This window comes from Cardiocondyla obscurior, linkage group LG11 (assembly GCF_019399895.1).
Source record: "Cardiocondyla obscurior isolate alpha-2009 linkage group LG11, Cobs3.1, whole genome shotgun sequence".
In the NCBI taxonomy this organism is placed as follows: domain Eukaryota; kingdom Metazoa; phylum Arthropoda; class Insecta; order Hymenoptera; family Formicidae; genus Cardiocondyla; species Cardiocondyla obscurior.
The window spans coordinates 3,102,645-3,118,874 of NC_091874.1; the positions used below are offsets into that span (position 1 = coordinate 3,102,645).

The 16,230-nt window shown below is 36.7% G+C and overlaps 2 protein-coding genes across 2 annotated transcripts; one reads left to right on the plus strand and one right to left on the minus strand.

The window, feature by feature from the left end:
• Positions 1-766: 766 nt before the first annotated feature.
• Positions 767-11,471, minus strand: LOC139106363 (lysosome-associated membrane glycoprotein 5). The gene is made up of 7 exons (XM_070663078.1): positions 11,190-11,471; positions 10,228-10,364; positions 8,859-9,044; positions 8,654-8,770; positions 8,100-8,187; positions 7,789-7,927; positions 767-7,510 (listed from the first exon to the last, which is right to left on the minus strand). The coding sequence occupies exons 1-7, from the start codon at positions 11,230-11,232 to the stop codon at positions 7,300-7,302; spliced, it is 921 nt and encodes a 306-aa protein (XP_070519179.1). The 5' UTR covers positions 11,233-11,471; the 3' UTR covers positions 767-7,299.
• A 2,235-nt stretch (positions 11,472-13,706) lies between these two features.
• LOC139106446 (macro domain-containing protein PG1779) lies at positions 13,707-15,297 on the plus strand. The gene is made up of 6 exons (XM_070663231.1): positions 13,707-14,045; positions 14,117-14,225; positions 14,315-14,569; positions 14,648-14,764; positions 14,848-15,056; positions 15,137-15,297. Exons 1-6 carry the CDS (start codon positions 14,031-14,033, stop codon positions 15,221-15,223), a joined length of 792 nt encoding a protein of 263 aa, XP_070519332.1. The 5' UTR covers positions 13,707-14,030; the 3' UTR covers positions 15,224-15,297.
• Positions 15,298-16,230: the final 933 nt, after the last annotated feature.

Below are 16,230 nucleotides of genomic sequence, written 5' to 3' on the forward strand. Positions count from 1 at the left end.
AGATTGCACATTGCACATACGGACTACACGTGCAAAAAAAAAATAAAAAAAAAATACTTGATACAAGATCGTTCGATTAATTTTGAAATAATTTTAAAATAACGCTTTACGGTGTAAATAACTCTAAAATACCTTTTAGTATAATTAAATCGGTAAAAGTTAATAATTCGTTGCCATTTGCGATAAATATTAATCTAATAAATCATACCTCTTTATTTTGAAGACATTACCAGTAATTCCTTAGAATCAGACTCTTAATATGCAACTATGCACTTTTTATGTTCTCTTATCAGTGGAACCTGTGTCAGGTTTTGTGGGAAAAAAAGCTAGACATAGTTTCGCGCGCCGGATCGTCTTACGCTAACTCGCACGATTTATCTGCAGGTACATCGCGACGCTCGAATCGTCGCGAAACGTTGCAGTACCGGCAAGGGAGGTTCTCACAATCACTTTACGTAATTCGATGATAATAAAAAAAAAGGAAAGGTGTCACGAACTCCAACAAAACGCGAAACGAGGTACTTTTCTATGAAATCGACCCTCTCTCGCTGGATCGGAAATTAGAGAAGTCGCGAGACCTTCGCTCTGAATTTTCTATAAAAGAACAAACCTAAAATTTCTTTTGTATTCTTCTTTCATTTACTAAAAAAGTTGAGAAAATTTTTCTGAAACCTTTTTTTTTTTCAGAATAACGTTTTAGTATTTTTCTTTCTTAATTTTTTTTTCTTTAACAAAGAGAAGTTTATGCCGTTACAAAGTTAACATTTTTAATTTTTCTTCGGCTTTATTATCTACTAAAATATGAAAAAAAGAGAACACTAATTTGAATATTAAGTTACAAATAACGTAGGTTTGCAACCCAAAATTAAATAATAAAATAAAATAAAAAAGTACAATAATAAAATAAATTAAAAAGTACAAGAAATAAACATAAAACATTTTACGACGGTCTTCACTAAGAGTTCCACGGTGACCACGTTGTTCTATTTTCTCAACTTCCGCCGAAAATATCCGCATCCCGCATTTCTTACGATATGCCTACACTCCCACAGTATAGTCCCAATGAAGGGCTTGACGCCATAATGCGGTGTCGTCGCTGTTGTATCGACAATATGTTCCGGATCCTTAATAACGACAGCGAAGCGGTATTAAGAGGCATTACAAAGCAGCGGACACTTGAATGCACGTCGAGGAGGGTTCGCACTCTTGAAAAGAGCATCTGAACACGAAAAACGCTGTTGGTCCCCCCCCCCTTCCTAGCCTCGGACGTTATTATGAATGCTCGTTTTTCTACCCCGTGTTACCACGTCTTCGTCCCACTCCTGTCACCTCCGGCGACACCTTTCTCTTCCTCTTCAGCTGAGACACCCCTATTTCCAAAACTATTCGATAAATAATTCGCACATATGTACATGCATTTATATTGCACTTTTTTTTTATTTTATAATTAAGAGAACGTGGGCCTATAAAATCACGCAGAATTTCAAATTTGTCGAGCAAACATTTTTATCTTACTTTATTAATTTAAAAAAATCATATTTCTATTTTGATCGTCGAATATATTTTCTGTTAATTTTTTTATGCACAATACAACTCGATGAACAGTTTCCTTTAACATGGAATTTATATTGTAAATATATTTAAAATTTACCGAGTCAATTTGTGAAGGAATGTAATATTTTATACTGCAAGCGTTGAAATTTGATACTCTTTGCTGAATTGAAACACGCGAAATAAAAATGCAATGTTAATATGAACGAATAAAGCTCTGAATTTACGTTTATGGCGGACAGAAAAAGAGGGGTGAGAAAAGTTTTGCAGGTTTCGCGTTACATCATTGTCATCCTGGAACACCCCAATAGGCAGCTTTACATACATAGGTAGGTGGCGAATGTACTCGCCGACCCCACGAAAATCCCTGTTTACGTGTCTGTGTCGTCATATTCTTTGTTAGAGGGTGGTTTTCAAACGATAAAATCGCCCCGGCCTCGCAATCGAGATTTATTCAATTAGAGTTATATGTTCCCTTTTAATTCTTTTTTCCTTCTGTACATTGAACTTAAACAAAAATATTTAATATAAAATATTTATGTTAACTAGAAAATATTGCGTAATGTTAACGAATTTTTCTAATCCACGCGTGGCAAGCAGCGGCAATATTAGTCGGCTAATTCTTCCACGCTACATGCGTACGAAGATGACGTTTTCACGAAGACGAAGACGAAACGCTGCCTACGACGATTCTTTCAGCTGACTATGCAGACCGTTGTCAAGGCCGCGTTGCTTTTTATCGTCTTATCAAGACGTTGATTGCACCGAGTTGCTCGTTCATACTGTGGGAACTAAAGAAATCCTCGCGTCATACATCCAGGAGGTATATTTATAGCGTCTCCAGGAAGGATCCTTCTCAACGGGTCCACGTGCGTGACTGATTATAACGCGAGAGTGCAGCGCAGGCTGTTGCTGCGACGTCTTTTTATTAATCAATAAACAGTTATTTCGCGATAAAATAAAAAAAAATACAACATTTAAAAAATTATTTTGTAATTAAGTTTGATTTTAATAAATTCTAAATTAAAAAAAAATAATAATAAAAAAAAGAGACAGACAAAGGGAGGGCAATTGAAATTATACGACAATAAATTGAAACAAATTTATTAATTTTGTCATATATTCAGAAACGATGTTAATACACAAAACACAATAGGTAAACGGCAAAATCTGAACGACGTCGTATTTTACATCTCAAGCTAACGAGTTCGAAGAACGTAATGCGGCGGTGGTGAGCGATTCGCTGCAACCATGGTCGTTTATTAACTCAACCCTCAGCGGTGAGATATCACGCGTGACATAACTTATGCTTGGACAGGGTTGCAAACTATACTACACATAGAGAACAAGGATTACCGTACATAACGACGCTACGGTTATGGTGTTACACGCGGATGGTGGAGCGGCACCGGTGTCCAGTGACTCCCATGTCGGCTTGTTATCCGGACCGCCCCGTCGTTATCTGCAATTACCCCAAAACAGCCCCTAGTTTATAAATTATAGGCCGTCCCCGTACCCCGCCGCCGCGCCGCCGTTACCCTTCTCCTCCCTCAACTCTTCACTCACCCTGCCGTACCCGGCTCTTCGCGCGCGAGCCATCTCTATCGAATCCAGCGGGTACATCTGTCATCAAACGTGGTCAATTACGTTCAATTATCTCGACCACCGTCGTCGTGTTATTGCCACGAGCACGTTATCGTTCGATGCGCGAAGAATAAATTTCCGGCCAATTAAGCGAAACTATGCCGCCGTAATTGCTAATTAGGCGTCCGTTGGTCAATTACAAGCGTGATTGAATCACGAACACGTTGGCGCCAAACTCTTGCCTCGCGATGGATCTTTTTCGCTCTGAAAATTTACGGTAGTTTGTAAATTGCACAAAAAATAAAGTCACGCTTACTATTTTCCTTTTGGCGCTCGTCTGCGCGAGCTCGTTTCTTTGAGCGTTCTTCATAGATTTGTTTAATTAGGTACTAAATTGGCGGAATAATCGTGCGCTGCTATAATCCGCGCTACAAGGGGTAATCCTTAGCGACAGGAGTGGCGATTTCTCCGATCGTAGACACCCGCAGGCGCAAAGGACCCGAGATGTTCTCGCAGACAACAATGCGATTGTCTTGTCGCGCACCATTGTTGCGAGAGATTTCAATGGACATTGCAACAATGAGTCGTTGACGACGGTGCGTCGCATTGCGCAAAGGGAACCGTGTGAGGACTCCCCACAGCTAGCATAAGCCTGCTTGACTGTACTTTTCACGCCCTTTCCACGACGCGAGATTATTATATCTCAGACCCTCTGCCCCGTGAACTCCAAATAGACATCTGCTTTCGAAAGGCGTAATAATGCCCATGTGTATAAAATAAAACACAATTACAAGATATATATATATTTTATTTTTTTTTTTATTTTTTTGCTGAGACACGATACGGAAAAGTGAAGATTGTTATTTTCGTAGGTATGACACACGAACGAGTGAACTTGTATAACAGCTTTTATTTTATCGATATGATACAATTTTAATAGACGTATGATACACTATGATACGTGAAACCGGAATCTATTTCCCCGTACTCGCGACTTTTGCAATAATTTATTATAATAATTGTTACAAGACTTAACGTTGCGGCTATAGGTCAAGCGATATGATTCATAATTTTATGCCATTCCATCGTAAAAACGTCGCGATTCAGCAGTTTAAGTTACTCCGCATTACTTTCATATGCGTATTTCCTATGTCGTTTTACAAAGAAAAAAAAGAAAAAAAAAAGGGGGAGGGATACTGCGCAAAATTTTTAAAAGAGACTCATAGAATGTCCCGCTTATTAATTCATCGTATTACTGTGAAATATAAACCGCTAAATCACGCCGCTAGCTCTCGTAATCGCTATTAACTTTTTAATAATTATAATTAATATTTATAAGATTGACTTTAGCACAAAAATACATTTTTATTATTAACAACTAGACCTTCGTCGTGTTAATATCACGACACCGCGGGCATGCATAATATTCATTTGATCTTTCCTTTTCTCTGTTTCAGACTATTTTTAAAAATTAAAAAAAAATTATACCGCAATAATGACAAGTGTAATAAACTGAATCGCGTGTATAACGTACTTCTTACGTGACAGTAAGCAAAGAATTTATCGCGATATATTTTTTTTAAATTAAGATAGACAATATTTGTCACGTTTAATGTTGCAGTATCGAAGAATTGATTAAAAATCATTTATAGAAATTCTACTTGAGATCTTGTAAATTGTCACGATACTCGGGCAATGCCGCCAGCTACATTTACGAATCGACGATTGACAAATCTTGGAAATACGATATACGATACTCGTAATATATTTACATACGAAATAACTTTAATATACACTTGGAAGACAGAGGTTTATATATTATATCGATAACTTAAGTTTTTGCTTCATGTACGTATACTATACATATATATCTTTAGGATATATATATATACATATATATACGCGCGTAAATATATATAATTCTTAATGAACGCATACGACGACGCATACGTTTTACATTTAGATATGTTAATTTGCTAATAATTATATTTATTATTCATTGCGCGCTATCGCCAGCGATCAGCTATTAGTGTATAACGCATAAATAAACTGCCTCTTATCGTAATCATTGCATCCATCGTACTTTTTAGAAATGATTAAAGTTCTTGATATCGTGACTACAAATAAAGCAGAAAAAGATCGAAAGAAGATTATATACAAGTAGGAATAAATGTTTGGAATACTCTTGCGTTTCTAAAATAAACGTTTTAAACGTAATACATAATCGGCTTTAGTGTTTACGCAGCATGTATTGCGCTCGTGTGCACCGGCACCGACAAAATTAACAGGCAAGTAAAAAATATGGTTATAGCATCTTCGTAATATCACTCTCTTATATAACAAAGTTCATTATTGTTATATTTCTTAAATTGACATATTATTTATAAATATTCTGATAAAGGTTTGACAAACTTATGCAGCAAGTATGCGTATTCATACATACGTGTGTATATGTGTGCATGCACATATACGTATACTTACGTGCGTATACATATATGCGTATACAATTTCTTACTTTATATATGTATATATATATAATGTTAAGTCAAGCGAATAATTAATTTAATATTATTGCAAACTAGATAATTTTTATTAAGACACAAACATTAAATAAGAAAAATAATGAACAAATAAATTTTATATGTACAGTTAAACACCGTGGATCCTTTAAACTCGCAAACCGGTAACTTACGAGACTACGTCATAGAGATTAAAGCATAATTAAATGGAGTACAGTTAGTGTAAAAAATGGGAAAGAATTTTCAAATTATGAACTGCTATGTACAAGATAATTAAGGCGTTACATCGAAATGTATTAACATTTTTAATACACTCTCTCATTAATTGTAATCTAGGTATACCCGTCTATCTAATATCGTTAGCTGCCAAGAGGGAACTTCTCACGTCTTCGAGTCGTCGAAATCTTATTTCGAAATCTTCGTATGAATTAACCAAACCTATCATATGCGTTATATTTGTTATTAATATACGTATATAGCTGTCACTTTTTCTATATACGTATAATAATATTGGAAAAAGATAAAAAACAAGAAAAAAATTAGTATAAAAAAAAATATAAAAGTGCTGAAATAAACAATTTAATTATGTTTTTATTCTGCAAGTATTTCGCGGGAGATTAATACACGTCTTTCGTGTACTTCCGAAAATTATTTTGCGATATGCAAACTGTATTAAAAAAAAAAAAATTCGTTATGTAACGTAAAACGCGTCGTAAAATATGCACGATTAACAAGTTTCTAAAATATTTGTCTCCAATGCTCATTTGACATAAATACGATGCGTAGACCAAAATCTACGAACTGCAAAGCCTATCGATACAACCATCCGAGTTTGCGATTGCGAATGTCACTTTTTTTTTAAATCTCAGGCGAATATATTGACATTCGATTTGATTGACAAACGTCGCGTATATACTAACAATAAAACTGCGTTACATCATTCGTCGACACTTTTGTAATGCTTACCACATAAACCATATCTAATTTCGCGTGTATATAATTAGTTGATACACGATTAACTGTTTGAATTATAAAATTGATAATTATAAATTAGTATAATTTATAAGAAAATGTGAAGCAAAGATTTTCTTTTTTTTTTAATAATTTGTAACAACAATTTTTCTTAATTATTTAGAAAATATATAAACTAAAAAGTAACAAAATTTTGCCGAAATTTAATAATAAAAATTAATGTTACTTTTATAACGTGTTTAGACCCTTACTTACTCTACGAGTAATAAAAAGAATTATTTTTAAATCTTTTACCTTTTAATGTTCGTGACAAAATATCTTGAAAATGTATTCAGATATATCTATTTAAAAGATTAAAATATGCGACATCATGTCTTACAGAGATCGCTCTAAGCTGATTTTAATTTATCCGTTTTAATCGACTCGCTAAGTCTTTAAAAATTATCGCGAAATTTTTTTTATAATTATACGTCGATATATGTCATGTCTAATTCATCTCCGATGAAAAACAAGTAGTTAAAAAATTTAAATTTGAAGAGATACATTTTTTTTCTTAAAATGACTAAGAAAATGATTTAAAAAAAATTATGTGTTGCTCACTCCCAGGCAACGTCAATTTTTGGCGATATGTGTTGCTTTGGCATCGACGTGACAGTGGGATTTCCCGTATTCTTTACTCCATCGTGTCGTACTGAACCTTCTTCACTTTGAAGTATCGGTAGGCCGCATAACCGGTAATCGTAAGAAGAACTGCAGCGGCCAACGTAGAACCAACTGCAACTGGAGCGGTTTCGTCTCTGTTGGCCCGTGCACTTAGCGAGGTGCACGAAAATTCGGCAGCAAACTCATTGTTCTTAAATTTGAACGGCTGCAACTTCATGTCTCTGAAATTTATCATATTTATGACAATATCTCTTCTCTTTGCGCAGTTAACAAAAATTAAAATTTGCCTAATATTATGCAGTTGTATCGCTAATTAATTTTTTTTTAATCTCTATTTTGTCTACGAAATATTCTACTCGATTCTGTATTTTACAAATCTGTATTTTAAATAAGAAATAACATATTATTTATTTTAGGTGAATTAAAAATTTTGCATTATACCCGATTTACTGTTTATAACTTAAAAAGACTTTAGTTGCTGAAATTAAATCGACAGTACCTCAATAGTACGCTAGCACGATTTTTGCCGTCGGTAAGCGGAATTTCGGTTTCTTCGGCACAAGAGTACGATTTTCCGACCGGTGTGGGAAACAGCATGAAACTGTGTTTCTGGCCGGTACTCAGTCGAATAGTTTTATCTAAAATATCAACAAATTAATTTACATTATTAGTTTAATACTTATAATTAGCACTATTTAATTTTTCTCGAGAACGTATGCCAGACATATTAATATACATATAATAATTTTTAACTTGTAATAAATTTAATTTAATGGCTTAGTATATTTTTAACATAAATTTCACACTTACTTGGCTCAGCAATATGTTTAAAGTGTTTGTCACTGGAGTTATAAGTCAGTTCAATTTTTTCGACATACCAACGTTCACCACCGGGAGTCTGGAAAGTAAAATTATATGTTTCATTAAGCAAAGAAAATGTTATAATGTCAATTGCTTATAATAAAAAAAAAAATTATTATATTGTGACAGGATGGTGTTAAAAGATTAAAAATAATATAAAATAATATGTTTCTAAAAATATAGTCTCGCTATATAAATGATATCAGTCATTCGCTACCTACGTTCATTTTAAAACGTTACTTTCAATTTATATTATTTTTATCCCACGTTTAATTATTTAAATCAAGGTGAAATATCGTGATAGCGTTGGCACGCAATCAGCGATGTAAAGGGAAAATCAAATAAACTATAATCTCGGTCACGTATCGATTTTTATAAAGAGCACCGTCGCGCCTAACGATTTAAATGATTCATCACATGTGCAATTGTGCCATAAGCAGAGAATTAATCTTTCAACTCAGTTATGGAAAGATTGAGACAGAATGTCGCATGTGAAAAATTACCTTAGCGAAACTCCAAGATAGCACAAAGGCTTCCCACTTCAACGACATTGTTACCGTGTTCTCGTTGTCGCAATTTCCGGTCACAATCGCATCATTAGGTACGTAGATATCCGCTTCCTAAAAAACGCAAATGTCAATTATCCATCGTGATGATTAAAGTTTTCCTTTATCTTTTGGAATTTATTTTTGATGTGCCATTTCTTACTTGATCCTCGTCGAGCTTTGTGCGATATTTGATAGTGATAAGAGCGTCCACTTGAAGAAGAATGCAAGCCTGCCCGTTGCTTCCGTCCAGCCGATACAACGGCTCCTCCGTGGAAAAGGGTTTGTGCGTGGAAGATGTGGTTGAGGGCACGATCGTGGTTGTTTTAAGTTCGGAATTAACTACCGGCTTGAAAAGAGAATAAAAGTTATTTATAAAACGAAATAATAAACTTTCATTTATTTTACTCACGAAAAGTATTATAAATATTATTCAATCAAATTTTGATTATAAAAAACAATTCTCTCTCTTAACACAATTTCCATTTACGTGTTTTTTATTACATTTTAAAAGGATAATTAACTCCCGCTAAAAGCTTGTGACCTTCTCATGGAAGGCTGCCCGTTATTGTAACGTTAAATACAGCGAGTTCTGCAATATTTTTTTTCTTTTTGTTGCAATAACAACTTTATGGATAACGAATTATTAATATAAAAATAGATAAAATAAATCAGCACGCACGTGTAAATTTACTATTACTAAACATTAAAAAGATAAAAAGAAAAAAAAAAGCACAAACGGAAGCAGAGGACAGTAGTAAACATCTTTACTAGAATGCCGCTATGTCTTTCCACAATGACGTCACATAATATCATCGAAATGTCAAGGAGTGCAATAAAAGCAGCTATCGGATGTTATAAAAACTTAACGCCAAAGAGGTTATCGCCAGAGATTACCGCCAAACAAATCTATTGTAAGTATCACATATACTGAGTCTAAGCGCAAATATGTGGAAAGAATTGAAAAAGCACATAAAAAAAATAAAGTCAGCTTTTAAGAAACTCAGGTTTGTGCTGTAGAAGAGATTTTCACAAACTCCTTTTTTTTTTTAAATAGACATATAATTGCGCCATATCGTATAACCGAATTAAAATAATCGAAACTACTTTTCTTGGCGGAGGAGGGAAGGAGGCATTAATTATCGGATCTTAAGCTCGGCTTAAATAACTGCTCGAGGAAAGCGATAATACGATTACACGCAGATTTAGTAATGCAGTTTGCGTATGTAGGAGCGGTTGCCACCCACTACTGTAAGGACGTTAGCATGTAGTCGTACACATATATGTATAACTGTACACGATTCAACGTGGAGTTTTTTCCCCCTTTGACTGCATTAGCACATTCCACGAATCCATTTAAATGATTACTCCTGCGTATAGGCGTATAAATCGTTATATTTCTAAAAGTGAGTATTAGTCGCTGAAAAAAAAAAAGAAAAAAGAAACTACCCCGTGCATTCGTTTGGAATCGTAAAAATCGAACGAACATTATAACTAACAAAAAGTGAAAGTATTGAATAAAGTATTCTTACCAAGGGTAATCTCGTTTTTGGAGTAGGATATTCTAGGAAGACTTTCGACATCCTACGTGTGGTATAAAGTTGCTCTTCTACTTGTCGCGGTTTCGGCGAGGAAACGGGAATACTAAACGCTATGCCCGAGACACACCCTGTCAAAAATTATTTCAATAAAATGATTGCGATATTAGTGCACATACATATTTTTATAAATAGTTTGTAAAATGCGTGTTAGAAAAAAAATGTATTATTAAATTCACAACGACCGAATGAAAATTGGAACGAATATTAATAAACGTTTGCAAAGTACGTGTTGAAAATGTATAAAATATAAGTTAGGTGTATTTCTGTAATCTTGGTCGTAAAAGAAATTTTCTTAGAATGATATTTATCACGTTAAAATATTTGAAAAGCAATAGTGATATTTATATAAACCTAAAATACAGAATTTAAAAATCGGAAGAGGATAATTCGAAACCTATTCGTTATAATTATTAATTTCATTGATACATATTGAAACGCGATATAACGTTCAATTGTATTACTCTCTTCTACAATAGATGACGTAAAACACAGTTTCAACGAGCTCTTTTACATATCGTTATCGACGTTTGGAACTTTCAGCTTTTTAACGTATCATGTAAATTAAAAAATAACATGTGTAATATCACTCTTCGTTTCCCATATACGTATCTTGCGCTACTTATTTCACAATGTAATTAGAGCAAATTGAATTATCGCGAGAAAACTCGTTCACGTAACAGCCCTGAATTATTTCCAGTCGAACGGCAACTTTTCCGAATCTAAGAATTAAATGGCGCGACTCGATAGTCACCCTCGGCGCAATCTTCGTTACCACGTAAAAGCACAAATTCGCTTGACGTAATCGCACAGGAAACGCGTATCGGTTTCCTGCTTCATTTTTTTTTTTTATTAGAAAGGTCACGCAACTTTCTCCCTTGCGGGGAAGCACTCACACAGTAGGAAAATCGCCTTGCAGTATTCACCCCGACGTGCCATAACGCTGCCGCTGCCGAGTCTACTTTCCAATCGCACTTTTTAACGATCAAGCAGAATAATCGGGATACGGTTACGCGAAAATGTATATAAAATCGCGCTTGACACGTATGCCAGGACGGTTGCTCGGTGGCGACGTTCGCGAGGCTTGTGAGGAGAACCGAGAGAAAGCCTCGAGGACGGATCGATAGCGGGGCGGTTTTCAGCATGCGCTACTACGCGGCTATTCCGCACAAGCCGGTGGAAAAAGCACTACTCCAACCACCGGTACCACCACCGCCGCCGTTTCCCTGCTGATGACGTCGTCGGCGTCGACGTCGGCGTCAGCCGTCTCCTCGTCAAAGGCTTCATTCATATTAAACGTGTGTCAAATCTACATCGCAACTTCGCGCCGTAATTTCTTGCAATCGCACGTACAACAAAACGCTTGCCTGAGAAATGAGTTTCTTAAGGGAGAATTTCTGTAAACTTCTCAAGCCGTTAATTTCCTCGCCGGGGCTTTCTCATATCGACAATAGAGAAGAAAATTACTTTACAACTTCTCCGAATTTCCTTTGCAAGTGGAAATTAAAGGATCCACTTTATTGTCTTTTTCTTCCATTTCTTTTTACTTTATTGTACAACAAATCTGTTGATTTATTTTTTTTTTTTAAGAAGCGAATCAAGAATATCAGATATCCATTTCAATGTAATAACTTTTATTTTTGCATACGCTTATTATTAAAAAAAAAGATTCGAGACTTGTATTTTTTTAAGGGAGATAAAAAAAATTAACAAGAGGAAAGAGTTAAAGACCTTTCGGATAATAGGAATTGCACTTTTATTCGCGTAGGTCTCCCGATCAAGAAGAAAAATGTAATTTCGTAGGATGGTAGGGTCATTTCGTGATATATATTATAACTTTTCTAATCATAAACACACGGGTATCGTATGATAACTCGTGTGCAAGCTCCGACAGAAACTTCCGCTACTTTTTCATTTTTACTGTGGGAAGGACGTGATGCGGTGAGATGTGGTGGTATAGCCAAGTTTCGCTACCAGCGAATACACATGTTGGATCGCGGCGATCATATTTCGGTGACCTGACGTGGGCGGCTCGTTATCCGAATGTTCAAAATGCCCTCGAACCGTCAATCGCTCCATCGAACTAGATAAATGCGCGAGTTTTGTTTTAAGAGGTCAATGCAGGTTAAAATTACGTGCAGCGTGATGCGTGTAATGAATTACATTGCATATCTATCAGCATATTTTAAACGTCATAATTACGCGATAACCTTTTTTTTTTTTTTCTCGTAATACTTTATTACATCAGCTATCTCATTTAAATAAAAAGAGTCACATAAATGGTGCATTTGAAGCAAATTATCATATAATGAAATATAACGTACAGGTATTTATAAAATATGTGGAGGAAAATGCTGGAAGAGAAAATTTTCATGAAAAATTGGGGTACATTTTTATATTCAGCCCTTGCAGCTATGAGTCGATTTCAAAACTGAGTAAGTCCCACGGAAACCTTTCACCTACTTTTCACGAAAAATTTCTTGGGATTTATCTCAGGATTTTTCCTGAAGAAAATATCCGGCACAGCAAGTGCAGAATGGCATTTACGTGACTATCGAGGGCATTTTGGTAGCCGGATGATAGGGTTAACGTCTCTGTGGCGTACGTTTTCACATAATAATAAAACGCCCACGACCAAGTACACCTACGCGAATCTCGATTCGGTCCAGCCCGATTCGTAATCGTGGTAACGTATTCTATCATTTGCGTTTATTGCAAGGCCAATAAATTGGACAGTATAATTTTACGCGATACAACTATGGTGATTTATTTCTGGTAAATATGCTGTTAATAAATTAACTCAATAACTTTGGTTTACAAATTTATTTACTATATGTACGATACATTTATTTCATTATACATACGCTGCAAGGCAGATCTAGGGACAGCGACTAGCGAACGTGACTTTATTATAGCGTCGTGTGCGTCGAGTTTCACATGCACCGCATGTATATACCGCGCCGGCCGGATTGCCGATGACTGATTTCTCTCCGTTCTCTCATCCCCTGCCTTTACCGTCTTTAAGATTACGTACGCTAGCCGCTGTCGCGGCAGAAAACGCCCATATCTGCTCTTCGGTGTACAATACAAATATACATTAATTAATTTCGTCGTTATACATTACGTTGACTTTCTTCCACTTTTTTTCATCGATCTCTGCAACGTAATTAATACAAGCGTATATTGCAAGTAAGGATACCAAGATTTTGTAGAAATTATTATTGTTTTTGCAATTAATGAAGATTGGTTACTTTGCCGGCGAGTAATTATCTCGCAAGAAGCTTTCAACTTTTTATTTCTAGATGACACTAGTCTATGCACAAAATGAAACGTAAAGTGCATTAAAATTGTCGTTAGATGGCGACTACTGTTCAATTCGTTTAATCGAGAGAACTGATAATAAGGTTATTGGTTATTGGTTTAATAGATAGTCAAAGTCAATTAATTGATTACATAATGATTTGATTTTTAGGGAGATTTGCTACTAACGGCGTGACTAATTAACTCATCTCTACTACTCCTAACACTTTACTGAATTAATTGCGCTTGCGCGAAAGAAACCGGCTGTCTCGCAACACCGACTAGACAACCTCGTCATTGTGATTGCGAGCAACGGAGAGCCTGCTTTCGCAGAGTTTTGTCGCGATAGACGGCAAAATTTGTGAGAACAGTGGCCATTTGGGGAAATAAACGTTCATGACCAACAGGATTTTTCGGAATAATTCCCGTTCGAGATTATGCTGGCTTTGAAAGTAAGGCGAAGAAGTGTACCTGGCACCGCGTGACTACTGAGATCCTCGAGAACGCTGCTTTTCGTTTCTAGGCGACCGTTGCTAGTTGCTCTTATCAAGGACGCGTTTGTATTCTTCGCAATTTGTTGAGAGGCAGCTCGGCCACTTCTGGAGAAAGAATGTCGTTCGAGGATGAGAAGCGTAAGGCACTTCTATTAATTGTTCGATCAAATGGAACAATCGACGATTGTATAGTATTCTAACATCTCTGTTATTTTTTTTTTAAATAGAAAAATTCTTGAGCATGTCGTCAGAGGAAAAGAGAAACTTCTACAAAGGGAAGGTAACGACTCTTGATCAGACTCCTACATGGTTGGAGTATTGGAACAAGAATAATTCAAATATCACCAGAACTGTTGAAAAAGTTGAGGAGGTTGATGAGGCTTTAGCTAAGAAGGTATCAATGTGGCAAGGAGACATTACTTCATTGGAGATAGATGCGATTGTTAACGCTGCTAATTCAAGCCTTTTGGGAGGGGGTGGAGGTATAGAATATTCTTATTTGAAAACTTTATTTATTTAAAAGACATATAATACATATAAAATGATAATAAATGTTTCAGTTGATGGAGCTATTCATCGAGCAGCAGGACCAAATTTGAGAAAGGAATGCGCAACGTTAGGAGGATGTAAAGTGGGCGAAGCAAAAATCACTGGAGGGTATATGTTGCCGGCTAAATGTGAATAATCCACAGAGTGCAACAGCTTAACTTTATACAACATGCAATTTATTAAAAATTAACGTTGGGTAATCTTGTTTCAGACATTATTCACACCGTTGGTCCACGAGGTGAGAAGCCAGATAAATTGAAAGAATGTTACGAGAATAGTCTCAGTATAGCTAAAGAAAATAGTCTGCGTACCATCGCATTTCCATGCATATCAACTGGAATTTATGGATATCCGCAAAGGCCAGCGGCCAAAGTAGCTATATCGACAGTTAAGAACTTTCTTCTCGATAATAAGGATGCTGTAAGATCATATACGTAATTAACGATGCATTTCTACATTTTGCAATTTAAATTATACGTCAAATTTTCATTATTTTCTAGGTGGATAGAATCATCTTTTGCCTATTTCTGGAGACTGATAAAGATATATACGAAGATCTCCTACAAAAATACTTTGCTCTCAACTAAATATTTTTTATTCATATTTACTACTGAAAACCCCTTTGCAACATTTAATAAAATCTTGTACATTTAAAGACAGATATGGGATTTGCTGCGACGAGCGGCGACGGCGGCTATCGTACGTGACTCTCCCTCGATCGTCGAGTACGGGTGAAGTACTTAGTGGGACGCATTTCCTCTCAGGCCTCAGCGACCGGCTCTTCGTGTGCTACTTGACGCATACCACGCTGTCACGTACCCTAGCCGTCGTCGTCGAAACAAATACCTTATCTCACTTTCAGTGTGCATTATACTTGAAAAATTCGTGTAGGATAATATAACGGTAAATATTTTAATTTCCTTGCTGATTTGATTTTCTAAAACCAAACCAACGACAGTAAACGTACGAAGCTACTTTCTTCGATGGCCAGTTGAATTCATTCGATAACGATCGAAGATTATTTTAATCTGGATCAGTTTAATCCGCGTCGTGAGACGAACCGGGACTCGAAAAACGCGCGTTCCGCCGAGTGATCGGCGCGCCACTTGGCTCGAGTAGGCTGAACTAGCGCATCGCCCGCCATTTTGGAAAATCCAAGTGCCGTGATTCCGTGCGTGGCAATAGGTGGGGGACGGTCGGTCGTTAACGCGGGGTACACGGGAACTCGGACACGGGAAATTTGTCAGAAATGGGCAAATATCCCTGAGCAACCCGGTCGCGGAATCGTCGAACACCACCCGCGCTCGTGAGACGCGGGACGCAGGAGCAGCCGGGTGCGCTTGCCTCGCGGCTCTTGGGATTCGTCGCTGCCGTCGCCGTGGCCGCCGCTCGCCGTCGTTGCCGCCGAGCACACCCAAGGAAGCCCCACAGTCGGTCGCTCTTCGCCGATCTGCCGCGACGAGGGTGGTGTGCACCGTGCGATCGCGATCGCGATCGCACGCCCAGTGAACGGAGTGAGTATAGTGTTCGCGTCGTGCGAGAGGAAGCGTGTGCCCGAGAGAGAAAGAGAGAGGGACAAAGAGCAGAGACAAGA